At 35.3% G+C, this 27,894-nt stretch overlaps 1 protein-coding gene across 1 annotated transcript in view; it reads right to left on the reverse strand.

Annotated features, from left to right (window-relative positions):
- Positions 1-2,991: 2,991 nt before the first annotated feature.
- The window catches only part of LOC127849032 (uncharacterized), a 41,705-nt gene continuing 16,802 nt past the window's right edge, over positions 2,992-27,894 (reverse strand). The window contains exons 6-8 of the mRNA XM_052381757.1: positions 17,310-17,508; positions 15,929-16,197; positions 2,992-3,036 (exon numbers count right to left, since the gene is read on the reverse strand). Of these exons, the coding sequence (XP_052237717.1) occupies positions 2,992-3,036; positions 15,929-16,197; positions 17,310-17,508 (513 nt within the window). The remainder of the gene's footprint in view (positions 3,037-15,928; positions 16,198-17,309; positions 17,509-27,894) is intronic.

Genomic DNA, 27,894 nt, shown 5'->3' on the forward strand with positions numbered 1-27,894 from the left:
AACGACGACATAAAGTGTGTATTCATACGACTGCACGCCTATAAATCTACACAAAATCGAATATATATCTTAATTTGCAAATGTTACTGAGTAATGCATTTCTACGTAGGATCTGCAAACTAGTCACGTTATTGCGATTTCAGATGCCAATATCAAACATACATGTATTTTACATTTTAAGCCGAATTCAAAATTTGGAACCACAAAGAGCACACAATTAAATACACCCCAACCAATGCCCACTCCATAAATCAAAGCGTTAGCAGTCTTATTCATTTCATTCCATTTGACGCACACACAAAACTCAAAATCGCCGATCTCGATATCGTTTTCCGCAAGTTTATTTTAATCACGGATAAATGCACAGACGCTCCCGGTGTCGCTATCAAATGTTCTCATTTTCTGCATTCCTCCCATTAAAGGCAATATCTTCGGAGGAATGACAGGTCGTATCGATCTTGCGAGGAGATCCGAAGGTATTTGATCCGGGACAGAAAACGACTGGTGATTGGAATGCGTATAGTTCGGTTAAAAAATCCTGGACGGGAAAGTACGGTGATTGGAATGCGAGAATTTCGGTTACAAATATAAACATCGTTTCAGAACACGTTTTGCTAAATATTGATTGTTTATCGACCATTTTTGTTTAAGAACACGTTGCACTTAGCTTTATAGCTTAAATGACTAGTTTTGTTGACGATGACTGTGGAGAATTCTCTTCCCGTCTTCCCAGTGTGTCATGGTCGCAAACTAAAATATATTAAGCCCGAATATGAAGGCCTAGAAAATATTGCAATCTCCACGCAGAGTTGTCGTTTCTTGGTCTCACATATTTGATCCAGCTACTATTATGTTAGTTCCCGTCAAATCTCTGTGCGGAGGTTGAAAATATTGATGTTGCTTGCAATCGATTAAATTGATTAAGATTTTTACGATAATAGCTAAATTAATGTACTGATAATATTCAAAAATACGGCTAACTCAGTGGTTGGTGCAATCGCTTCTCCTCCCTTCCATTTTCCTCTTCCTCAACATAATCCTCATAAAACATGCAAGAAGTTTTTGTTCTAATGATTACTTGGTTGAGGTTGAAAGACCGTAGAAAACACCCCAGGAAACCCGATACCTTGCGGGTCGTGTAATACCATAGGGGACAGTGCTGTGCATTTTGGCATGAACTTACATAGGGTAAGTAAATTGGAAAAAGTAAATTCTTTTCAAAGTCCACTTTGAAACAACTGTGTATTAACATTGATAACAAAGGTATTGGCCTACATGTAGAAAAAATCCTGACAAATTTTCTTTAAAAAATTAGCGAAATGTGGCTCTCTGAAGTAGAAGATCGGGCAAAACGGGCCATGTTCAGGCATTTAGAGGAGAAAAAACTCCTTTAATTTGCAAGCCACTACCATTTTTAAAGGATTTATAAAACTTTCACATGTCTGCCATAACCTCTCAGCAGCATTTCTCCAGAAAACTATTTATTGTGGAGAAATTTGCGTTTTTAATGACCATGTTGGGAAATCATTGATACATGTACCATCTGGGGAAAACCAGGAAACCATATGTTGTTTCAGATTGGACTTTGAAAATTTTAATTTTTCCAATTTACTTACTCTATGTACGTTCATGCCAAACTGCACAGCACTGTCCCCTATGGTTTTACACGACCCGCAAGGTATCGGGTTTCCTGGGGTGGAAAAGAAGGCCACCATATACTGGTAATATGGCAATTCTACGTGAAACCCGGCGAACCCCCATAGAAGACAGTTTTTAGACTGAATTAGTATGAAACTTGCACATTACCATGTTGTAGGATCATGGGACTTTGTGGGGTTCCCCCTTTTAGCTTTAATGGATTTAAACACGACGGTTAGTTAGTGCTTTATTTCAAATAGCTTTTTGAAAAAAAATTCTTATGAATTTCAACAAGTTCTCGAAAGACTGACCTTTTTTGCTGCCTATGGCAATGTGAAATACATCAGAATTACTTTATTTAATACGCCTGTGTTCTGTTCAAAATTCGATTTGTACTACACGGTTATGCTTCACGGAACCTGAAATTTTGTCAACGATATCATACATACTCAAGGATTTATTCTTTTTCCGTAAGACATCGGTACAAACTGCAAGAACAACTGACGTTTATGCACTTAAGACTTTTGCAAATGTATTTCAATAACTTGAGATATTTGCAAAAATAAAGTTCTTAACGATGTGATTATATTCAGTCCAGCCCGTGTGTAAATCCCTGAAAACCCCGTTGATTCTGCACCTTGATATTATATGGCAATTATTAGTGAAACACGGCGAACCACATAGAAGACAGTTTTTAGACTGAACCAGTATAAAACTTGCGAATACCATGTTATAATGCAATATTGGCTTTGTTCTAATATGGTTCTGGAAAAATCACTGAAGCTGCATAGTACAGTTAAGTTTTAACAAGTGTCAGACGAGCGAACTGTGTCATTTGGTCGTCTTGTATTCACATCCTTCTTCTCTCTTTTTCCCTAAATCGGACATAGAATTACAAAAAACGTAATTCACTTAATTAACAGACGCTCACGAATTGCTTCTTGTAAAGCAATGAATGTCGGTAATTTTGAAGTTTAGTTTTTGTTGCCTTGTCAACCGCTGACAAAGATTAAGTCCAATTAATGTTAATCGTACGTGACGTTTTAATAGCACTTAACTGGCTTAATTGCTTATGGTTATGAGCATCTAACTAAAAATTACTGACGCAAATGCCGCTTGCATACCACGAAACAGTAATACTTATAACGATATTAATGATGATAAAAATACCAATAACGATATCATTATAATGAATACTCATAAGAAGCTTAAAAATATTTTATTATCTACTGTATTAATAGTAATACACCTTAATTTGCTACTCAATCATTGCCTGATTACGATTTACGTCTGTGAAAGCAAGTAAAGTCTAGAGACGAATTAGTAGTAAGTAAATTGTATCGTGAATGACTATTAACGTCGGACATCTATGTCTTTTATTCGTCCCGCCTCTGCCCTCTGTTGGAAAAACATAATGTAATTAATGTTAATATAACAGGCGCAATACAACGAAAGTTACCAACTCGCAAACTTGGTTTACGAGTAAATGGCACACAAGACACCGCATCTTAAACATCACCCAAACTATTTGTCGTGTACTGTGTGATCTCCCGTACATGAAACGAACACCGTCGTCTGAACCATGACATTTCTGACTAAGCTGGATACGAAAAGTATCAAATTGTGCATAATTTACAGCACGTCGTGAATTAAACCTGCAAACATGTAGTTAAAATTTAAAAACAACTACAGCATACCGGGTACTCTACATTATACGATGTGCGTGTGTATTTCGTTTAATTCTAACTATACTGTTCTTAAGAATGTCGTATTAAAGTCATTGGCTTTTATGATGTTTTTCATTGCGTCATGGTGTAACGATATGTTTTCCCCTCAACCCAAATGGATACATATTGAATTTTCCCTCTCTGTCTGCCCTTCTGTCCGTCCCTTCGTCAATGCGCCGTCACAATTCGATTCCGCACAATATCTTGAAAAAAAATATTTGTAGGGCTTTACTTTTTCATGAGTTAATTGGTCTTTCTGAAAGGCGACTTTTGATTTTAGGTTCTATAGTTCAAAGGTCAACGTAACACGTGTCCACCATGACATTCGGTCCGTTGTGTATCGTTAGAAGTATTCACGAAGAGCTATCATATTTCACATGGTGATTGGTCTTTATGAACTTTATTAATTTATGGTAATGCAAGGCAAAGGTTGAGGCCACGGGGATCGCTTATGCAATATTTAGTTTCTTTTCAATGTCTTGAAAACTTTTCATTTATATTTAACTTGATATTTCACATGTTGATTGGTTGTTATAAAGACGTGACTTCTCTTAATTTACGTTTCTGTGAGTCAAAGGTCAATGCCACGTGGTAAACTTTTGTAATATTTTGTGTCTGTTTAATGTATTGAGAACTATAAGTTTAAAAGATTCCACATCTCACATGATCTCTATTGATATTGTTGTTCAACGGTCAAGCTCACCGATATGTTTTACTGTAGGCTCTTTTATTTTCGTTGACATGACATTCCGCGCATTCATAAAATCTGGTATTTTCGTTTAATTTTAAAATCGATGATTGTTTTACTTATGACTGATAGTTGACTACGGACTTGCGTGTTCATTTGACATTTGCTTTCGTCTCACTCTAGATCAGCAGGCGATTTATTGCTTAAATGTGCCTATCTTACGGAGGATAACGATTGCTTTCGGCTTTGAGAGGGCCCACGAAAATCCACACAAATTTGTGTCCGACGAATACTTTGTTTCACGGTATATAAACATTGGTTTCCACCTCTGCTCTATAAACTATACGTCGTCATGTTTTTATAAGAGATTTCTATGTAAATGGTCCCAATAGTGTTGAGTTAAGTGTATCAAATAGTATTGAGCCGCCTTCAGGATTTTCACTAAGAGGGGACTTCATTAAAAAAAAAAAAATCATAAAATAAAGCGGTAAGTGTCGTCCCTGATTAGCTTGTGCGGACTGCAAAGGTTGAATTGGGACGACATTTTACGCAAATGCATTACGCCCCGTGTTCTCAGAGCGATTCTTATAATTATGAGGAGAGATGAAGGTGGATAGCGAGCGGCCTCATGTGTTTTAGCAATACATTCTCTCGATAGAAGGAATGCGCGGCAAGTGCACAGAGGCACGTTTTATTCGTTAAACAGACGCGCCTGCACGTGGCGCGTTTGAAGCAGACGTAATTCTTAAGTTTATAGTTTTCTGTTCGAATTTACGGAGCTGATTGTATCATTATTGAACCGTCTATGCTTTATACTGATAATAATTGTGTTCTGAATGATATAAAGTTATTCACTTCTATTTCTTGGTACAGTACAGCACATCACAGTACATTAAAGTACATCTGTGCACAGTAGATTTGTACATACATAGCATAGCACACCACAAAACATCACAAAAACACAAAACTTCACAAAAACACAAAACATCACAAAACAAATCAGCATAGATAAGCCCATCATAAAACACCACATCACAACATAGCATAGCTCAACATAACACACCACAATCAGCTCTGCGCACATCACATATCAGCACAGCATAACACAATACAATTTACTACAATACAATTATACTAACAATAAAAAACTAATATAACAATACAAACACTATTATGCAAACACTGTAATGCAATACTAAGTATACTTATAGTAATACTACAATACGCATAATGCAACAAAAAACAATATTGTAAAAACAACAAAAACAGTACAGTACAATACAATACAGTACAATACAATGTTATATATATAATTATACTAACGATATAATATAAAACAAAACAATATAGTACAATACAATACAAACACACTAAAAATACAATATTATATCATACAAACAATACTAACAATACAAAACTAATATAGCTATGCAAACTAATATTATGCAAGCACTGCAATGAAATGCTGATTACACTAATAGTATTACTACAATACGCATAGTACACTATAATAAAATATTAGAGAAACCACAAATATAATACAATAAAGTGCAATACAATACAGTACAATGCAACACAGTAAAATACAAAACAGTACAATGCACTACAATACAACACAATACAGTACCATACAATAAAGATCACACGTACTAGTCTCACTAGTTTAACAGAAACAAACTATGTATGTTATTGTAGTTATAATGTCAATTTCGTTAAAAGGGATTTTTAGCTCAGAAAAGTAAACATTTTCGAGAATGTTACCTGTAATGCAATCTTTTTAAAAAGCATACTGCTTTTTTTCATCAGCGTATTTCTCCATTTTAGAATAAATTAAAAAATTAATAAAACTTAGATTGATATGAGTTCGTAGACATGTTTGAAAGGAAAATCCTAATAAAGTATTCAGCGTAAATGTAAAGCTAACATTCACTACTGTATAGCTGAATACATATGCACGAAAAATCGTTTAGAACACTGCTTAAAAACGTTTGTTTTAGATAATATGACACAAATAAAAAGTATTTTATTTTATCATCATTACCCTCTTTTTCCGGATCTTATAACAATCAAGTCTCGTTTTGGGAAAACAGGGTTTAATGCATGTGCATGAAGTGTCGTCACAGTTAAGCCTGCATAGTTCTCTGGTACTAATCGGGGACGACACTGTCCGCTTTTATGGAATTTTTCGGTTAAAAGATTTTTTTTCTTACCGAAAATCCAGTTAAGGCGGAAAGTTTCGTCACTAAGAAGCTTGTGCGGACTGCACAGGCTAATATGGGACGACTATATTTGCACATAAGTCCCGTTTTACCAGATTCAGGCACAATTAACTTATCACTACGGATGTTCTTAAGTGCGTGACTTTATGAAATTCGTTAAGAATGCTTTGTTAAAAACGGAATTCTCTAAAAACGTTCGATGTAAACTAGCTCAAAACGCTGACTCTTACCTACAATACAGGAAACGAAGAATGGCCATTTTCAAACCCTCAGAGCAAAAATAACACATTTGGAATTCTATTAAGGGGAACGACTCTACAGGATGTGATATTTACATTGTACCAGTTATTTCCCCCGCATTAAGATTCTCCAGTCAACTTGAACCTCGCTCTGAGAAAACTGGACTTAATTCATGTGCGTAAAGTATCGTCCCAGATCAGCCTGTGAAGTCCACACAGGCTACTCGACACTTTCCGGTTTAATGGAATATTTCGTTTAAATGAAGTCCCTTCTTAGCGAAAATCCAGTTAAGGAGAAATGTGTTCGTCCTTGATTAGCCAGACTGCACTGGCTTATCTGGAACGACACTTTACGCACATATATTAAACCCTGTTTTCCCAGAGAAAGGCTAAATTACAAGCGGAATTCTGTTTCGTCTGACTCATCCGATGGTTTTGCAATAAGTCGCATTATGCAATCCTGCGCTTGCTTTGCGGTGACAATTTACGATAAAACGGTTGCGAAATCAAAGCACTGGAGGATCGATGTATTATTTAGGATCACAGGGTGATATTTTACCATAAAAAACGATTGCAAAATAAAAGAAATGGAAGATCGATGTGTTATTTATGATCACACTTACTTCAAAACACCTTTGACAAACGTAGTCACACTATAGAAGATGTTTGGTCAAGAAATAAAACAATTGCATTTCGAATGGCTAAACAGACGCTAAATCTAATTTCCTCGGTCTTTATTCTGGTGCGAAATCATATAAAGCCAACACAAACACTATATTCAACGCAATTATTGTTAGATCTCTGATGATCTTTTTGTGTGAGTTTGTAATTTCGTAAACTCTTGTACGTTACAATAACAACTTATATCATTATGTCATAAACATTATTGAAACATGAAAACCCTCTACAAAAACTTAAAACTTCCTAATTCTACATTTGAATGGGTATTCGAGATATGCTTTTGTTTCGTACTCTTCCAATATTGGATAATATTAAGGGGTTGAAACAGGAGTGTACATCAGTTGCCCGTACGATCTTTCTGATATTATGCGGACTTTGTTCCCTGAACAGCGATTACCGGTAGTTCCTACATTGACCTTAACGTGTAGGTGATCGCAAAGATAGGAATTTTGACTACGACCAAACAAGTACCCTTTATTTATGTGATTAGAAAACGGATTGAAACAATTTAAGTTGTACCAAGGTCTGCACAACGCGCGACGTCATGACGTTACTTCCGGCATAACAAGTTTTAAAAAGCTCCGTTAAATTATGCGCTTTATCTAAGATTTTACAGAAAATAACAATGATATCAATGTGAAATTTAATGTAAATAATAGAGTATTTGACAGCGGTCATTTTGATACCAATTGAACATGGCAGAACGGATACAGAATTGCGCGTTGATCGCTACAAAAAAATCCGGACTTGAAACAACAAGTGGACCGATGGAAACAAGAGACTACGAGTTAAATAGTGAAAAGGCAATGAGAAAGAAACTCTATGCGACCACAAGGGACCACGCGATTGTCAAGGTGACTGGTGGTGGGCTGAAAATCGAATTTAGTACTGGTATGTATGAACTTTTCAAAAGCTGTGCTGATGAGTTTTACCAGTCTGAAACTTTGAAATTTAAATGTCAAAAAACACCAGTGTATGATAATATTGGTAGTTTAGTGGAAACTAAATACAGGCTATCATCCGGAAGAAATGGTGTGTATACAATTAACTTGTATCACACAAAATGTTCGTGTCTGGTTAATGGGAAAATGGTGAATCAGTTTGCGGAAAGTGACTTATTAGAAATCATACAACTCACTTCAAATAAATTAATAACAGAAAACTTGACCGTCGATGAAGTGAACGCAAAATTTCAAGAAATTCTTCAAGAATGCATGCTAGTGTTGACAAATAAACAAACTGAAGAAAAAGATGTATGTTGTTTGAGACCGGAAATAAATGATTTCAATTTCATGGTAAATACCAAGCAACCTGAACATTTCGAATCGGTGTTAAAAGTTCAACACGTGAAAATTGACGCAAGTACTCAAACGGAGAGCACTGGGATTGAATTTGATTTTGAAACACTTTTTTGTTTGATTCAAACCATTCAAAAGTCTGTAAGTGATATGCGCAAAGATGTATGTGAGCACAGCTTAAACACCAATCGCGGATTCAATGAGATGAAAGACATTATCCATAGTGTAAAAGTAATTAGTACAACGAATTCCCGAGGTACGGAAGACAAATGCGATTGTTTACAGGAAAACGTTCAAGACCTGAAGCAAACACTCGACCAATTAAATATATCTGTACAGAAAAAAATTCAATCGCTCGGAGATATACTTAAGGCAAACTCCCTACCAAGTGTTCTTTCCAAAGGTTATAGGAATGGCTCTGTAGAAGCAACAAGTAAACGGATGTCCGATGATTCCGTTGAAAATGACACATTACTAGAAACCGAACAAATGACACTTGAGCCTAGCCCACAAGCAATCTCCGATATACAAGAAAGTACTGTGCATTTTGAAGAAGAAACCAATAAAGGCGAGCATAGATCGAACATTACGCCACAAACGTCGAAGACGTTACTGATTGGAGATTCAATTTTGAGAGGCATAAATAAGCGAGGATTATGCGAATCTGTGGACATATGCACTTTGCCAGGGAAGACAATGCTGGATATCTGTGAAAAGCTGCGAAAAATGAATATCTTTGACTTATCAAAAATAATAATATTTGCTGGTGGGAATGATGTCTCGAATGGCCAGCCAATTTCAATAATCAAAGATGTAATCTTGCAGACTTCGCAATGCATTCAAGATCAAACAAATTGTGAAATATTTATTTGTAAAATAAGTCCTCGACGTGATGTTGATGTACGCGATTTCAACTCAATGCTAGAAGATGTATCAAGCGAACTTCCGGTAAAGCTGATCGATTGTTATAATTGTTTTGTGTACGGAAACGGACAATTGGCGAATCGACTATTCAGACCTGATGGAATTCACCCAAGTAATTATGGATCAAGTTCACTTGTGGCAGCAATCAATGAAGTAGTGCATATAACTAAGAAAAGAATGCAGCAGCAACAACAACAACATCGTCAACTTGATCAAAATCAGCGGAGGCGAACTTCTAACGGTGACTTCAAAAACGGGCATCGTGAATACCGGAGCGCTAAACCGAACTTCCAATACGGGCTTCATGGCTTTAGGAACGGGCATCGTGACTTCCGGAACGGTTATCATGACTTCCGGAAAGGGCATCATGACTTCCGTAATGGGCACCATAACTTCTTCAGGCAGCATGATCTAAGGAACGCACACCTGGACACCCGGAGTGAATATCAGGATTGTCATAATGAAAATCGTGACTTCCGGTACGTTCGTCGACACGTCAATCATGAAAACAGTCGACACTGCACGAACTGTGGACGTCAAAATCATGTTACACGTGACTGCAGACTACCCAAAAGACAATAGGTTACTGATGACAGACGTACTACATCGTTATATAGCACAAATAAATTTGACATTCTTTCGTCGGTATGTAACCAATGTGACTCGCACAAATGTAAGTGTAGTTTAATTATTGCTAATGATGATACAAATCAACATAAACCACATTGCTTAAGATTGAATAATATTAAATGTAGCACAATAAATAATTTAGACACTGATATATCATCCCTGGATAGTAACGTTCTTATGGAATCTCACATACAATCTACTTTAAAATGTAACATAAATAATGATTATTATATTCCATTTACATATAAAGGTTTGCATATTATGCATTTGAATATCCAACATTTATTGCCTAAATTGGATGAAATTCGTGTTTACTTACACGAAAATAGTTCTTTAGATATAGTAGGCTTTTGTGAAACATTTTTAAATGATAAAACGGAGATTAATACAATATCCATTTCCGGTTACAGCATTGTAAGACGTGATAGGGCTATTTCTGCTGGAGGCGGTATAATAGTTTATATAAAAGATAGCATCTCTTTTGTACGTAGACATGATTTAGAAAGTGACGATATTGAATCTATTTGGCTACAAATCAACATTGTAAAGTACAAACCATATCTAATTAACTTTGTTTATCGCCCACCAAATAGCCCTCAATCTTGGATTGACTCATTTGAATTACAGATAAATAAGGCAGACATGGAAGATTGTAATATGTATTCAACCGGGGATTTTAATTTTCATTGTTTAAGCCAAAACATATTTAACAATAAGAAATGGGAAAAACTTATCACTGATTTTAATTTAAAACAACACGTGTCTTTTCCAACAAGGGTTACGGAACGTTCATCATCAATATTAGACCATTTGTATTCAAAATATGACAACATTTCTGAGATAATCATACCAAAAATAGGCATAAGTGACCATTACCCAGTAGTTTTTACATTAAGCGTCAAAGGTAAAATTGTTAAAACAGATGATCATAAAATTATTAAGTACAGATGTTTTAACAAATTTAATGAAATCAATTTTCAAAATGACTTAGCAAATGCTAATTTTGATATGGTTGAAACAATAGAGGATGCTAATGAGGCATTTGAAGTATTTTATAACATATTAAACTCAGTCCTTAATAAGAATGCCCCTATCAAATATAAAAAAGTGAAGAGATTACAACAACCTGGTTGGTACAACGAAAACGTAAAACAAGCAAGGTCTTTAAGGGATAAATATAAACGTGAATCTAATTGGCCACAATATAAGTTGTGGCGTAATAAATGTAACAGTGCAATCAAAATGGCTAAAAAAGAATATTTTTCGAATGCGGTACAAAACAAAACAAGTGCGAAATCGCTCTGGAAAACTATTAAATTAGCATCAAATGAACACACAGAATCCTCTATTTTGCCAAATGTAATAAGGAAGGATGATCGGATAATATCTGGTAAAACAAATGTAGCTAATGCACTTAATGATCACTTTGTTGACATCTCGAAACTTATTAAAAAGACTAAATTTGCTGAACACGATTTCCACTCACTAAAACATATCTGGATGCTAAGCTAGAGTCTAAGCATTTCTCTGTTCAGTTTATTACCACATCAGAAGTTAGTACTTTAATTAATCAACTTCATTCAAACAAATCTGCTGGGGCTGATGGTATAGGACCCAGCATTATTAAACTTTGCAAAGATTTCATTATACAACCAATCACTGCTCTTATAAATAACTGTATATCACATGGAACCTTTCCCGACATGCTTAAAATTGCAAACGTAATACCTTTATACAAGGGTGGATCGGTAGAAGATCCCAATAATTATAGACCAATATCACTTTTACCTACTATATCTAAAATATTTGAAAAGCATATAGCTAAACAATTGCATATATATCTAGAATCTACAGGTCTATTAAACAAAACCCAGTCGGGTTTTCGCAAATATCATTCTTGTCAAACAGCATTGATTAATATAGTTGATTCATGGCTTAAACAAATTGATAATGGAAATCTGGTAGGTACAATTTTCTTGGATTTTAAAAAAGCATTTGATCTTGTGGACCATAGGGTTCTTTTACACAAATTAAAACTTTATCATTTTAATGATAGTTCATGCGACCTATTTTCTTCATATCTCCGCAATCGATTTCAGTTTATCAAAGCAGAAAACACTACCTCTACTTGTAAAAGCATCATTGCTGGTGTTCCCCAAGGATCTATTTTAGGACCTCTTCTATTTCTTATTTACGTTAATGATCTTTCGCTAGATCTTACATGTGATTCTGCAATGTATGCTGATGATACAACATTGCACACTGTGGGAACAAATATTCAAACACTTCAAAATAAGCTACAAACAAATCTTTCAATTGTAAATGATTGGTGCCAAACTAATAACATGATTATTAATCCACTAAAAACTACTTGTATGGTATTAGGGTCAAAACGGAAAGCTCAAAACATGACAGATCTAAAACTTAAAATTTCAGATACAGTGATCAAAACAGTAAATTGTCAAAAACTTCTTGGCCTTTATATTGACAATACTCTATCTTGGAAACTACACATTAACAGCGTTTGTTCAAAAATGTCATCACGAATGTTTCTTTTGCAAAAAATAAAACCATATTTAACCCTTGAAATGCGTAAGCTCTTCTATAATGGTTATATCTCACCTATATCCGACTACGCATGCGTTACCTGGAGTTCAGCGGCCAAAACGGAAATTAATAAAATAGTCAAAATACAAAAGCGTTGTGGTGCACATATTTTAAATAAAAAGTACAGCACAAATTCAAAAACACTATTTAAAGATCTAAAATGGTTGACTTTCGAACAGCGTAATCACTATTTCACGTCAGTTATTGTATTTAAAGCATTTCACAATCAAACCCCAACACACATACGTGACCTTTTGACACCATCACAAAATATTCACTATAACTTGCGATCTTGCGAAAAGGGGGATTTAAAGCTAGTGCGAATACCAAAAACAAACTATTTCAAACAATCGTTTGAATTTTCTAGCAAAACAATTTGGAATTCGTTACCCCAATCTATACGTCAAACAAACAATTTAATTACATTTAAGAAAAAATTGAAAGCTTATCTTTCTTCCACACTTTATGAAATAAACTGAACATGCTTCATGTTGTTTTAGTAAATAACATTAGTTTAATGTTTAAATACTGTTCTTGCATAAATGGTTATTGTAGTTTTATGTCTGTCATTTTGTTTTTAATTATAATATATATCATTATATGTGTATGCATATATGATTCTTTATGTTTTGTTCTTATTGCTCAAGATGAAATATGATGTATTTGTTGTAAATTGTTTCTTGTTAGAAGACCTTGTTGAAAATAAGAAATGTATTATATAAATTGCATATTATGTAATTTCATCTGATGTATTTCTTAACAAGTCTATCTTCTTTAAATAAAGATGTTATTATTATTATTATTATTATTATTCAGAAGTTAAACGTAAAAATTATCAACAACAACTTCATTTTTGCTATGTGGTTTATACTGCAGTACACAAGGTTTATGTATTATGAAAAATGTCAGTAAATCCTAAATATTTTAATAAATACATGTACTATGTAAATTATGTGAAGATTAGAACTTGTGTACAAAGCACAATTAAATTGTCAACTATGCTTCATGACCGCAACATTACGGATTGTCAATAATAAGATTTCTTCTATTGTAAAGATAACAAAAACAAACCACTTTGTTTCGAATTCAAGGGGCATATCGACGCGGTTACCCCACAATTTAGAAACATATTACAATAATTCATATTCACACTGTTCACTAATATACTATTTATTCAGCAGCAATTACAATATAACGGTTATCTGTAAGAGAAATGTGAAAACATTTCCAAAACTATGTTTCGATACAAGGCCCACGAGGGATTCCAACTTGCGCCTAAAGAAAGGAGTTTCGAACTTAAATGAATTTTGTCAAACACTTCATTTCCGAAATACTTCATTTCCGAAATAAACCGACGAAAACATTCTAGGATGATAAAAAATAATGTTTTACTGTACAAAATTAGACCATGTTTAAGGCAATAATGTTATAAATAGTTATTGAACGATTGTCTTATTTTTGAAAATGTTTTACCGCACAGCTCGTACAGATCTAAACTTTTGACATACTATGCACATATCAAAATCTTCAAATACACTAGTATATGCTTTAAATACACTAGTACATGCTGCAAATATACTAGCATATGCACAAGATACGAAAATTTAAGTTCGTCAAACAATTTAAATTCTTTACATAAACAAAAATACATATGTTACAAAAATACACAGATTATTTCATTACAATACAACTCTTGGTTGAAGAGAAACTGCAATATGACATAATTGTTCTTCCATTTGTCTGAAGTTTTGCATCATTGTCATTTAACATATGTATCTACTTGTCGTAGAAGAATGTGCAAGTGCTCAGTGTAACATGTTATGTCATGAAAAACAGGTGTAACTATGTCATAATATGAACATTTATCGTAGCCAACCTGATCAGAGGATGTCCATTTATCCGTGGGCAAATATTGAGCTTTGCTCGTAAATTCAACTTATTCTTTTGTAATAGTTCTTGATAGTTTCAATAGACATGTCATCTAATATTTAACGAATACACATCTACGGTTATCTCAAACGCTTGAAACGGTTCTATCATATAGCGTAGTGCACTTGCTGTCATCGGTATTTAACTTAGTGTCCGGATTGAGCGAGTATTTGAATATATACATTTCGTCCATTCCATCAAAGACGTCATTTAAGTGGAGATTTTGCGCTTGCATTTCGTACCCGTCTTTCATGACATTATATTTGTTAGAAGAACTGATTTTCTCTTTAAAAGCAATGAATTCCTGATGTGGTACAACATTGCATTCTTTTAGTTTAAAGGTCACGGAATGGCTGGATCCTTCATATAATTTCGTCAGCCTCTCTAACGTAACTATGTTAATAGTTACAATTTCAAAGTACACATACGTCAATGTTCCCGAAAGTCGTTCGATTGGCTCTTTGGTAAAGTCAACGTGGCATATTTTCAAGCGTTTAAGATTCTTCAGTTCAGGCAGCATGTTGACGAGATCATTTGTATGTTTACATTGATGTACGTGTAGATTTTGCAAACATTCAGAATTATTCGATAATGCCGCAAACATCTTTTCCGTCCCTTCCGTAACGCGTTCAAGGCTGCAAGTAATCATACTCTCTGTGGACGCGGTAGTTTTTGCAGGCTCTTTTTCTCCAACGATGCAGAGGTATTTTAAATGTATACATCCACTAAGGTCTATATCCGTACGTCGCTCTTTCAGTGTTACGTACACAAGAGTGTCATTCGACGATGAAAAAACTGATCTGAAGACATCAATGGTCGGGTTGTCATGGTGTTCCTGTAAATACACCGATACGATCCTCGTTTCGTTTCTTTTAACAAGCTCCCTCCATACCTCTGTGTTTTTCACGTGTCTGTCAGTCACATGGGTAAGATATAAATGTGCTTCATGCCGATTGCTTTTTGATTCTCTTAGTCCCTTGATAATCAAGTCTTGCGCTTGCTGAATTATATGCAGATTTTGTAAGTCCTGTACACTTTTTTCAGTACCAATAGCATTTAATTTTGCTTCAAAATCATTAGAAACAAAGTTCATGAGAGATGCCGAGAACGCAACTGACTTTTCGCTGTCAATGCCGCACACAAATTCGAAAAACGTTGCGATGTCCTGTATTTTAAGCATGTGTCCATCAAGATTTGCAATAAATTTCTCTAAATTATATGTCTGAGACACCGTCGTAGCAATGTGGCGTACTGCAAGAAACTCTTGGAATGTTTTATGTAAGAATGACAATACTGAGCCATGTTGAGCGTTTGGTTGCAGAAAAGACCTTTGGGTTAAAATCCCAACTTGTAGTGACCTTTTCTTTTCTTCTGAATTTAAAGCTTTGTCAACTTCAGATTGGTCAAACACGATGGACGATTCTCTTTCATGGTCAATCAGGGTGTCGAACGCTAGTTTTTGCAGTTTTTCTAAAAGGTCATCTTGAGTTTTGTTATTTTCATCGTCCCGAAACTGCTCAATATCTCTGCCCGTTGACAACCGCATTCTTTGTTGCCCAAACAACATATCGATCATGTTCCTGTAGATGTCGCACACTGATGATCCAAGTTTTCCTCCTGTATACCAAAGATACAGGAGTTGCATGTTGAGCACTGGTAAGTTAAGACAGTGTGTCAAATTGTGGTCCTCTACTGAGTTGAAGAAATCATCTGGCATCACACTTCTCCGTGTTTTGTTGTTAAGACATTGAATAACTTTTTCTGCAAGGTCTCGTGGATCTTTTACACCAGTTATTTCGAAACGGCGTTCAATTTCGATATCGGACGACATCCTCGCGAATGCCATTTTCCACGGACGTGTGGTTGTCAGTAATAAACATTTGTCGCGCATTCTTCGCCGTGGAATCATTGTTTGTGCTCCACAAAAGCAATCACTGTTGTCCCTATGTCGCCACTCATCAAGTCCGTCCAGAATAATGAGGCAAACCTCTTCATCAAGAATCCTCTGTAGAAATTGATCAGTGTACTTGGCCGGCAGGTTTGTAAGAATGTGGTGGTAAATCATCTTCTCAATATCGCATTCAAGGCCACTGAAGTCCCTTAGGAAAACCAAGAAAACAAATTTGAATAGACCAAGCGTTTCAAACTGAAAAAACCTGTCAGGGTCGGTAGGGAAAGGCTTTAAAGCCCATGCCAATGCAGTTTTCACGCAAAAGGCTGTTTTTCCAACCCCGGGCTCACCTTCGATATAAACTTCGTTAACGATGGTGCCATGGTAGAGTAGAATGTCAGATAGGTGTAATTCATTTGCTGAGTATGACTTTCTTAATGAATGTCTGCGGTGCTGTGATTCTCTGTTGTATTTTCCGTGGTCAAGTCTGATAACATTTGGCGTAACATAAAGGTCTCCTACCATCCCTTTCACATGCGGCGGTAGAGGATAGATGGGAAGCTGATTTTTGAACTTGATATAAAAGGTTTTCAAATCTTCTTGGAAGTCTGTAAAATAATTTGATCCATACATACAAGGATTGTAAATGTTATGAATTCTTAATGTATGTCAACATATTTACCAAAAACCAACAATTAATGATGATAGCGTTGTTTACAGTTGTTTATTGCTCAATGTTTAACAAGTTATACAGTTGTGAATTAATACCAAAAAGTTCACTTATCTATATAATTTACAATATACTCTTTGAGTTCAGGGTATTATGTAAAATTGGTACCTTCTATTAGACGCGCGTGTTTTGTTTCTGATGCGTCCTTCAGTGTCGCTATTTCGGTACTCATAATTTGGATCTGTTTGCTAAAGTGATGGTATAAATATTTCACTTTGTCCTCGAAGTTCAATGACACCAGTTCTTTCCACACGTCCTGTTGTACATCGATACTTTCTGATTTGATGTCGAAATCGCCTTGCTTTATCTACAAACAATCAAAACATATAAGTAGTACATTAGTTGAGTTAGAAAGACCATTTAAATATATATAGTTTAATATATGGCACAAAATGTTTAGGTATTGGAACGAATCTATACCTCTTTTATCTGTGCTTGTGTTTTACAGGAACAGCGTTTACAACAAGGCTATATTTATGACCTTTTATTGTATAGATACATATCCACCTGCCATTAATGAAAGTCTAGCAACAGGAGGAAGTAAGAATAATTTCCAGGTTAACTTTAGCAGTTTCCTTAATCCTTTATTATATAGAGATTCTAACGCATAAATGTGCGTTTGCTATTTGGTTTGAACAGAGCTCATAATGTTTCAAGTATGTTACCTCATTCAGTTTACTAATTGCCTTTAAGCATTCTGGAAAATTGCCATGGCGTCTGACATCTTTGAGAAGATTGGTCAATGCATTAATGGCGTCATGCATTATGACATCAGGAACATCAGGCTTTGCCGCATGTCTAATATTTCGCATCTTATCCCTCACCTGAAATATTATTTGTGTTTTGTATTTTTGTGAATAAAGCGCTGTACGGGTTTGTATGAACTGAAACCACGGCGTAGAAGTCATATTTGACAACTTGTTTCTAACATTATCGGCATAGTGTTATAATTACTACAAGTTACAAACAAACACATAGAATAAGTAACTATCGAACAAAGGATTGCCGTAACGCCTTATAACATTGTATCGCTGAGCTAGTAAATCCCAAAATAATAAGGTTTACACTTAACAATATATATTTAAGATTAGCAAAATGATTTACTGTAAAATCATCATTTGTTTTGTTACATTAGTGTTTTTTGATTTCGTGGATTGACCTATACACGAATTTTTGAGAAAGCATAATAATTTCATGCCGACTATTAAAAAGATTTTACAATATTTTGCAGAATATTTTAAGTCTAAGTCGCAGGAAACTTACGATAGTGCAAACGTTTTCTCGCTTGCTTAGATCGTCACATATTTCGTTGTCGAATTCTCGACAATTAATAATCAAATTAAGTATTCCATTGATATCTGTTTTATCAGCACTGTCCTTATCGTCATAGCCTTGTGGAGGCAAAAAACACTTTGCGACCTCCCACCACTCTGTCAACCATTGTGTGGCATCCGTATTGCACCAAGATGGGTTTTCATAACGGTGTAGTTGTGATATTGCGTCTCTTACCGTCTGACAAACACCTTTTCCGCACTTCTGGAACTTTTGCTTGGCATGAAAGGAGCATTTTCGTTTGTTTCTATCGCATATGCCCTTCGCTGGACAATCAATGACATTCGGTGTCGAGCACACACCGCATGTTACATTTCCAGTTTGGCGCGTAAGGGATTCTTTCACAGCCTCCATTACATCCGTGACAAATGGAATAAGAGCATCCTTTGTTACAAACCCGGCAAGAATGCATTTAATAAAATTAACCATTTTGTGATCCCTGATTTTCTCATTAAGATCCGCCATTTTTGTTGTGTCACTACCTAGCCACCTGGCCGTCTGTATATTTACTGCTATTTCGTATTCACGTTTTACACACCTTATGGTGTTTCTTGCTACCAGTACTGATATAATTGCATATTCGAGTGTACCTATTAGTTCCTGAAACAAGAGCTTTTTGTTTGTTAATTTCGAATGTTCATATTTTGGTGATTTCAAGTTATTTACGTTCAACGTTGTTGATCTCTCCAGTTTATAAACAGTTTATGAGTGATTCAACAATGCAGCAAGAGCTAGGTTGGACACTATTTTGCACGATTACTTTAAACCAGGCAGTTTCGCAGCTGTTTCAACTTGGTTTATTGTATAAGGATTTGTGTTACATATTTGCGCCCATATTTTCACTGCGCAGTAGTTGTTCGATTTAGTTCATTTGTTTAATCGTTCTCAAGGTTGGAAATGTCTACAAAACAGAAACAGATTCGTTGAATATTGTTCATATTTAGAATGTAGGTTACAATTATACAAGTGAAGGCTATTACAATATTACCAACTATACAGTATCGGCAACACACACAACACAAATAAAATGCATTAAAGCAACAAACCTTCCACTTTTTATATGATATTTTTACTGTATTACGAAAAACTTTACATATAATAGTGGTTTTGGCGAACAATATAATATTTCCATAAAATGGGTATTTTTCTTAATGTGTGAAATGGAAATTATATTATTTCAATTATTATTATAGTGGAAATAACAAAAAAGCCCTTAAACACTCAAAATCAAAGAATATTTCGTTCACCATTTCGAAAAATAAAATTAGCATATAACAAATCAATGTTCCTTATAGCAATGACCAAATTATCAACGCTAGATGTGGTCTTGTACCTTAGACTTAACAAGATACAAAATTATCATTTTTTCTTTTTTGTGGGACAACATATTCAACACATATTCATGTACGATGTTAGTGTTCGAGTGTCGTATCAATAGATATAGTTGCAGGAAATTAAATGATATATATTGTGTCACAGAAAAATAATAACTGGCATTTTGTATCGTGTTAAATTTATGTTACCATACCACATATAGCGTTAAAATTTTAGCTTTTGCTACAAGGAACACTGATTTTTTATGGGTAAACTTTATTTTACGAAATATTTTGCGAAATATTCGTTTATTGGGTATTTATGTTACCTAAGCTTCTGTAGGCACATAGCACATGTGCATCGTTGTGTTCTTCTGATTCGACTGTGTAAACAGTGGCAGTTTGTTGAAAGGGAATCATATGACATATTTATATAAAGGAGCATTAACTCAATATGTTTCATATATGTGAACATGTGCAAAATAAAAGCAGTAAGAGTCCATATTTGTAAAAAAGGTGGGTAATGTGACAGGGGTTTGTTTAAATACTTAAACTTCTGATAAAATTAAATAATTTGCACATGTGTGGAAATAAAAATGTTACTGTTGCTTGTCGACTTTGTTTGAAACAAATGTCTTTCTGTTCTAAATGTTTAGACCATCCCAGCCTGACTAGCACTGATAAGCCACGTAAAATGTTGAGTTTATTATCATACAGTTAACTCTTTCTTGTTTCAGCATGTTAAGTATTCAGCTGAAAAGCCATACAATCTTAAAAGTGTTTATATCTCAGAATATTCAAATGTCGGAAGAAACAATCATTTAATAAATTCAATTTCAGTTTCGGTTTTTTAACAACCATCAATATACTGGCCTATCCGTGCATTCGTTATTTCATTGATGCTTGCAATATATTACTTTTTAATGTGAACACATCATATTTGGAAATTTTATTAGTTGTCCTTGTACACGGAAGATAAAAAAGCTATCTACTGATCCCGATACGTAACAACATATAAACCGACCACAATGTACTAGTATATAATGACAATGTTAAGGAAATGAACGCCTAACTATTCGGCAAATACGGTGCAGTGACGAAAGGAGTAAACAATATCTTGTAAGAAATATTTAAATGGCCAACCGGAAGCTATGATCTAAGATTTAATGATTGATTAGGAATTTTTGTTGTTGTAACCATAAAGCATTTTAAGTTGTTTCTATAACTGCATTGTCCATTTTGTAAACAGTAAACCTGTAAGTTACATTTAAGACAATCTAATCATTTATGCTCATGTAATTTGAGGAATCTCTATTTAAATTTTGGTAAGCACAACCCATCTAAACATTGCGCGATAGTGCAAATATATGCGACATTTTACATGATTCGTTTTAAGTCGCCACCCTGTTTTATATTAAAGAAAGACCCACACGGTAAATGCTAAGTCATTTAGTCATTACGTTTTGGCAGTAACAGCAAACGTGACAGATCAAGTGAACCACGTAAGGCGAAAAAGGGTCTTAAGACATGATATGTGGCCAACGTAGCTCCAGACCAGCCTGAGCAATCGTGCAATCTAGTCGGGAGATACGCTCTCCGCTATAAACTTCTGCAAGGTCGCGTTGTCTCATTAGCGGACAATGTAGGTGATGGCATGGAGCTCCACTTGCCGCCTACGACATAAGACCAATTTTCGCATGACGCGTCAAATGAACAGCCGTTGTTTCGAAACAAATATTAACAAACATGTAAATATTTAGTCTACACAAGCACATTTGAACACTATAGAGACTCTGAAACATAACGCAATTTGTGTGGTTGTGAAAAAATTAACAATAAATACTAATGATAGGAAATTATTTAGGAGCACTCTTGGAATATTCTTAAACATATAACTGTTGATATTAAGAATACTTACTAAACGAAAGTACAACAACGAGATTCTATTTCAATGATTTTTTCCGTTTGTCATAATGCGATCAATATGCTTTGTTCATCAATTAATAATAAATTCATCACTTGTTACCAGAAAACAAAAACCACAATAACCAGGCAGTACACACACTTTCTAAAACTACCGCGTAAATTATCCAAAATTAGAAAATAAACTTACCAAATGCGTAAAGCACGCTGCCGTTTTTCGTCCATCTGCACCACTGCACGACCACATAATATGTTGTTTTGCTCTATGTGTTCATCACATTAAATGATTGGTTTGTCATTACGCGTATTACCAACTCTCTGCTGACAGAGTGTGATTGGTTGCGTAGTTTATATTAAACTTCCCGTTGATATGCAGTCTATGGATGCGTGGAAGTTTTAGCGCATTCATGCACGTTGTTTTAGAACGGCTGGGTTATTACTTAAGAATGATCATATATTTGTCAACTACGAATAAGCCGATACATGGCGCCGATTATGTACCAATAAAATTATATCAGCAGCAAAATCTGTTCCTAGTAATATTGGTCTCATCATGCTTGTCAAATCTGCAAAGTTATTGCAAAATCCTGCCGTTCTGAATACAAAGTTATTGCAAAATCCTGCCGTTCTGAATACAAAGTTATTGCAAAATCCTGCCGTTCTGAATACAAAGCTATTGCAAAATCCTGCCGTTCTGAATACAAAGTTATTGCAAAATCCTGCCATTCTGAATACAAAGTTATTGCAAAATCCTGCCGTTCTGAATACAAAGTTATTGCAAAATCCTGCCGTTCTGAATACAAAGTTATTGTAAAATCCTGCCGTTCTGAATACAAAATAAAATTTCCTGGCAAGCTTTTTCCGATGCTCTCACGCCCGACCGTCAAGGGCATTACCACAACATCAAAAACACAAACAAAAACAACGAAAGCATAAGCTGCTGTTGTTTTTTGCTGCTGCTGCATTTATAAAAAACAATAACATCAACAGCAACAAGTAATAATTATCCCCGGGTACTCTTTAGTATACTAAAATGTACCCCGGGTACGGAAAATACGCTAAAGGCACCCGGCCATACACCGGGGGTAATTTTACTATATATGCCGTACTCCGGGTACGTTTAAGAAGTATCTGAGCCGACAATGACCAATCGAGCACTCGTACCACTACTAATATTACTGCTTCTACATTTTCTAGAAGTCATCTAAGTCAACCTCGACGTCAGCTTGTCCTATCACGCTTCCAAAATTTATTATTTTTATCACGTGTATTTTAGGGAGTTTCCCGTGGAAAAGGTGATTACTTGCATTTCCGTATTTGCAGGATGATACCAAATCAATAATGTTTATTGTTCCTTCGCCCTGCACTTACTCATTTGCGGCGTTTGCTGTTGATTATGAACGAGCTTTTCGAAAACAAGCACCGTCAAGTGAACTAGGAAACAATACAATCACAACAATCAGTGTTATTGCCAGTGAATATTAGTTTACTCTTTGGTTTCACAACAACATGCAATGTCACCATCAACACAATGTTATTGTTTACTTATGAATTTGTTTGGCTTGCTGTAACTCCACAAAACATAGATTTGTGTTTTACTGCAATGCTCATCTTTTCATTGAAATTTTTCGCCGTATGAAATCTCTAGGTTATATGTTTGTATAATTTGCAAGATACATACCCGGTCAAAAATTAAATGTAATTAATTATCTAAGACAAATTGTAATGTCTTTTTTTCAAGCATTCATATTCAACTTTATAATTTAAAGTAACAGGTAATTATTCATAGCATCGGGTAAGTGTTCGAAGAGCCGAAATGAAAGTATAGAATGGTGATATGATAGTAGGAGTCTTAGCTATATGTTTATTTAAACATATGGCCCATTATTATGTTTCCAAATGTGCCTTATAATACATCGTGCATTGTCATTCTTTTTTTAAGACATGCAAAACCAATGACATGAATGTCTGGTAATTTAATCGATTTAAGAATATTGTAAATAGGACAAAACTGGATATTGAACATGACTAATTATTGCGCGTTATAATAATGCGCAGGGAGCATTCACAGGGGCGGATCCAGGATTTCTGACAGGGGGGGGGGAGGCAAGATATCGAAAGATTTGCTGGGCGTCCAGGGGGCCGCTAGGGCCCCTTCTGGGTGCAGAGCATAGCCCTGCTAGGCGGTTCAGGTCCGCCCCCCGGAAGCTCCATGATTTTAATGATTTTGAAGGAGGGATCCATCAGACTCGCAAAGTTCGACTTGAACAACCGGGCGACAAAAAGTCTAAAGTTAAAACATTTAGCGATTGTCTGTGATAAGTGGGAAATGGTGTGTAAGAAAAAGAAGAAAAATGAGTTTAAATAGGTTATTTAGGTGATTTAGATCTAGTTAAGTGTGAAACCTCAAATGAATTGACTTTACTTTGGCGATTTTAGGGGGGGGGGGGGGCGTACCCCGCGTGCGACCCCCCCCCCCTGGATCTGCCTATGATTCATTGGTATTATGTAGCGCGAATGTTCTATAATAAAAGCCATACCAAGAAATCTGAAATCAATACACTTGTTTACACAAACACAAACATAAGTGATTTTGCACCGTTTCGGATTTCGGATATGATTCGTGGTAAGTAAACTCAAAATTACGCTGTTTAAACATTATATCTATTTATAATTATTCGTGTTTTAATAGTTTTAATAAATGTGTGCTTTTAAAACAATGGCAAAGTCTCTTAAGACTAGTAAAAATAACTATTTTCTTACTTTCAAGTTAGAGATATTATGGGCACTAGCTTAAACGTCCAAGAGACACACGTGTTTTTTTATATTAAAACAACAACACATGCACAATCTTTACTATTTGAAAAGTTATTGTGGAACAAAATGAATGCTTAATAATTCAATGGTCCACATCGTTTCAGGACGGATATTTACGAAGTATATAAATCAATTCGTTGTTCGTGCACTATGGCGTCGTGTACCACAGGTGATCTGGGGAAAGAAATTCGAGACCGGAATATGGCTAACTTGCTAAAGTGTATACTAGCAGGATTTGTGACCAGAGATGCGCTACAGGAGTTTGTCACCGATAAAATATGCACATTTGCCATTGATTAAAATATTGCCATCATGCATTGAAAGCAATATCGTCGGGGTTAGAATAATCAAAGCATTTTAACATGGAAGTTTATCATAATTCTACAGCGAATGTTTCTGTATAAACGTTAGCTCATTATTGTCGCTTATTTTAGCACACATTAAGTCGAACGATATTTGCCGACTGCTTTGTAAATCAATGCCACGCCATACATCGACGATCTTAGTTGTAAATAATAAACCCATATCAAAGCTGGGAAACCAACGTTTTTATCGCATTTTTCCATGTTTTCCTCGTTAACATATTTCATGAACATAAAGTACAGAATCAGTAAGACGAATATTGGATAAATAAAATATCTTATCTCAAACGCTCAATTCGGTCGGGTAAGTGAAAACAAACAACGGATTAAGGGTACTGGTACCAGGTAACTACCAGTTAACTATAAATCACGCAAGTAGATTGATCATCATCGTCACGTGGTAAACACAGGAATGCAAATTGTGCATGCGTAGTGAATTGTATATATTTTATATATAAAATGATCAATATACTTGCGTTATTTATAGTGTGTATATCGTTGTCACCCATTTTTGTGATGTACTTTCGATTTCACATCACGAAATTGTATTACCGAATATACTGAAATATGAACTTTAGTAGTAGTAGTAGTAGTAGTAGTAGTAGTAGTAGTAGTAGTAGTAGTAGTAGTAGTAGAAGTAGTAGTAGTAGTAGTAGTAGTAGTAGTAGTAGTAGTAGTAGTAGTAGTAGTAGTAGTAGTAGTAGTAGTAGTAGTAGTAGTAGTAGTAGAAGTAGTAGTAGAAGTAGTAGTAATAGTAGTAATAGTATTAGAAGTAGTAGCAGTAGCAGTAGTTGTTGTAGAAGCAGTGGCTGTAGCAGGTGTATGCTATATATATATAAGGTTACAGTATACTAAATACTTTTGGTGTTCAATTCTATACCCTCTAAAAAAGGGAACGTCATTTATTTGAAGACACAATTCTCTGTATGGTCACTAGCCATTGCTTTATTTCTGAATATTTCTGTGTGCATGTGGTAGGGAAAATATTGTTGTATACTACAAATTCAGTGTTTTGCTTTTAGGTTGGAGACTACATGAGACTTTGACAGATGGCGGGAAACCCTCATCAACTAGAGAGAAGCCGATAAAAAGATGGCCTTAAAAAGTGACCGTTGATTCGCGTAGAGTTCTTTTTTTTTATAAATACTTTATGACCTATCTTTTTTATTGTTTAAATCAATTAGGCTTGGAATGTTCTTTAAGAAAAGGTACGGTTATGATGGTGTCTGCGCGCAAATTGTGACTTTATTTTTATGCTCCCCCCTAATTTTTTTTGGGGGGGAGCATATAGTCGCCGCTTCGTCTGTCCGTCCGTGTGTCCGTCCGTGCACAATTTTTGTCCGGGCTATTTCTCAGCAACTAATGACCGGAATTCAATTAAACTTTATGGGAAGCTTCACTACCAAGAGGAGATGTGCATATTATCAGTCGGTTCTGGTCGAATGAGTTTTCACAGAGTTATGGCCCTTTGAAATTTTCCATTTACTGTACTTATAGTGCAATTCTTGTCCGGGCTATTTCTCAGCAACTAATGACCGGAATTCAATGAAACTTTATGGGAAGCTTCACTACCAAGAGGAGATGTGCATATTATCAGCCAGTTCTGGTCGGACGATTTTTCACAGAGTTATGGCCCTTTGAAATTTTCCATTAACTGTACATATAGTGCAATTCTTGTCCGGGCTATTTCTCAGCAACTAATGACCGGAATTCAATGAAACTTTATGGGAAGCTTCACTACCAAGAGCAGATGTGCATATTATCAGCCGGTTCTGGTCGGATGATTTTTCACAGAGTTATGGCCCTTTGAAATTTTCCATTTTACTTATAGTGCAATTCTTGTCCGAGCTATTTCTCAGCAACTTATTACGGGAATTCAATGAAACTTTATGGGAAGCTTCACTACCAATAGGAGATGTGCATATTATCAGCCGGTTATGTTGCTAAACCATCCATCGTATTATTTTGTCCAAAGTTAAGCCCCTCAAGACGTTTCTCTTTATCTGAATATATAGTGCAATATTGTGACAAAAAAAACTTTGGGGAGCATCACCCGTCTCCGACGGTTTCTTGTTTAGAGAGTTATGGGCCTTTGAAATTTCTAAGTTGCTAAACCATCCATCGTATTATTTTGTCCAAAGTTATGCCCCTCAAGACGTTTCCTTTTATCTGAATATATAGTGCAATGTTGTGACAAAAAAAACTTTTGGGAGAATTACCCGTCTCCGACGGTTTCTTGTTTGTTAAAGTCATTGCTTTCACGTTGAATTTGTTAAGGAAATCTTTTAGTATATTGTGACCTATAACTAGGGGAGGTAGCAGCGCATCAACATAAGTAGAAGTAATAGATTTTTATTGAGGTGAAAATTTGCTATATCAATTGTGCAAGCATTTTTCACAAATCATCAAATATTATATCATATAATTAAAAGTTAGGAGCTATGACCGAATCGCGAGCGGAGGGGGACGACCATCAGGAGAGCAATACCGTGGTTGTTCGTCTTAAGGTGGGGACGAAGTCTGGATAGCTCATTGACATTGTAATCATCCTCTGTATGGCGATGCCAACGCAAGATCAACATCTTTTACAGGAGTTCAAGCGTCGTTCCCATAATCTTTGGACATTATAATCTTTGCTGTATATCACCACTTGTATTTGGAAAGTAATGAAAACAGCAGTATTGCACATCTGAAGAAACTGGGTCAATTTATGATTTAAAATACGAAAAAAAACTTAACTTTCATTAGCGACGTGAAATAAAGATTTAACATTAACATTTTGAGATAATTAAATCAAAAGTAGTTTGTTTTGGTCTTGTTTTCAGTTGTTTGTTGATATCCACCACACGAAATGTTTGTTATGCAGTGCATAGTAACGAACCAGAGAGAGGTCCAATTACATGCGGATTTCTGTTTCGTCTGACTCATCCCATGGTTTTGCAATAA

The sequence above is a fragment of the Dreissena polymorpha genome, chromosome 10, assembly GCF_020536995.1.
Source record: "Dreissena polymorpha isolate Duluth1 chromosome 10, UMN_Dpol_1.0, whole genome shotgun sequence".
Lineage (NCBI taxonomy): Eukaryota > Metazoa > Mollusca > Bivalvia > Myida > Dreissenidae > Dreissena > Dreissena polymorpha.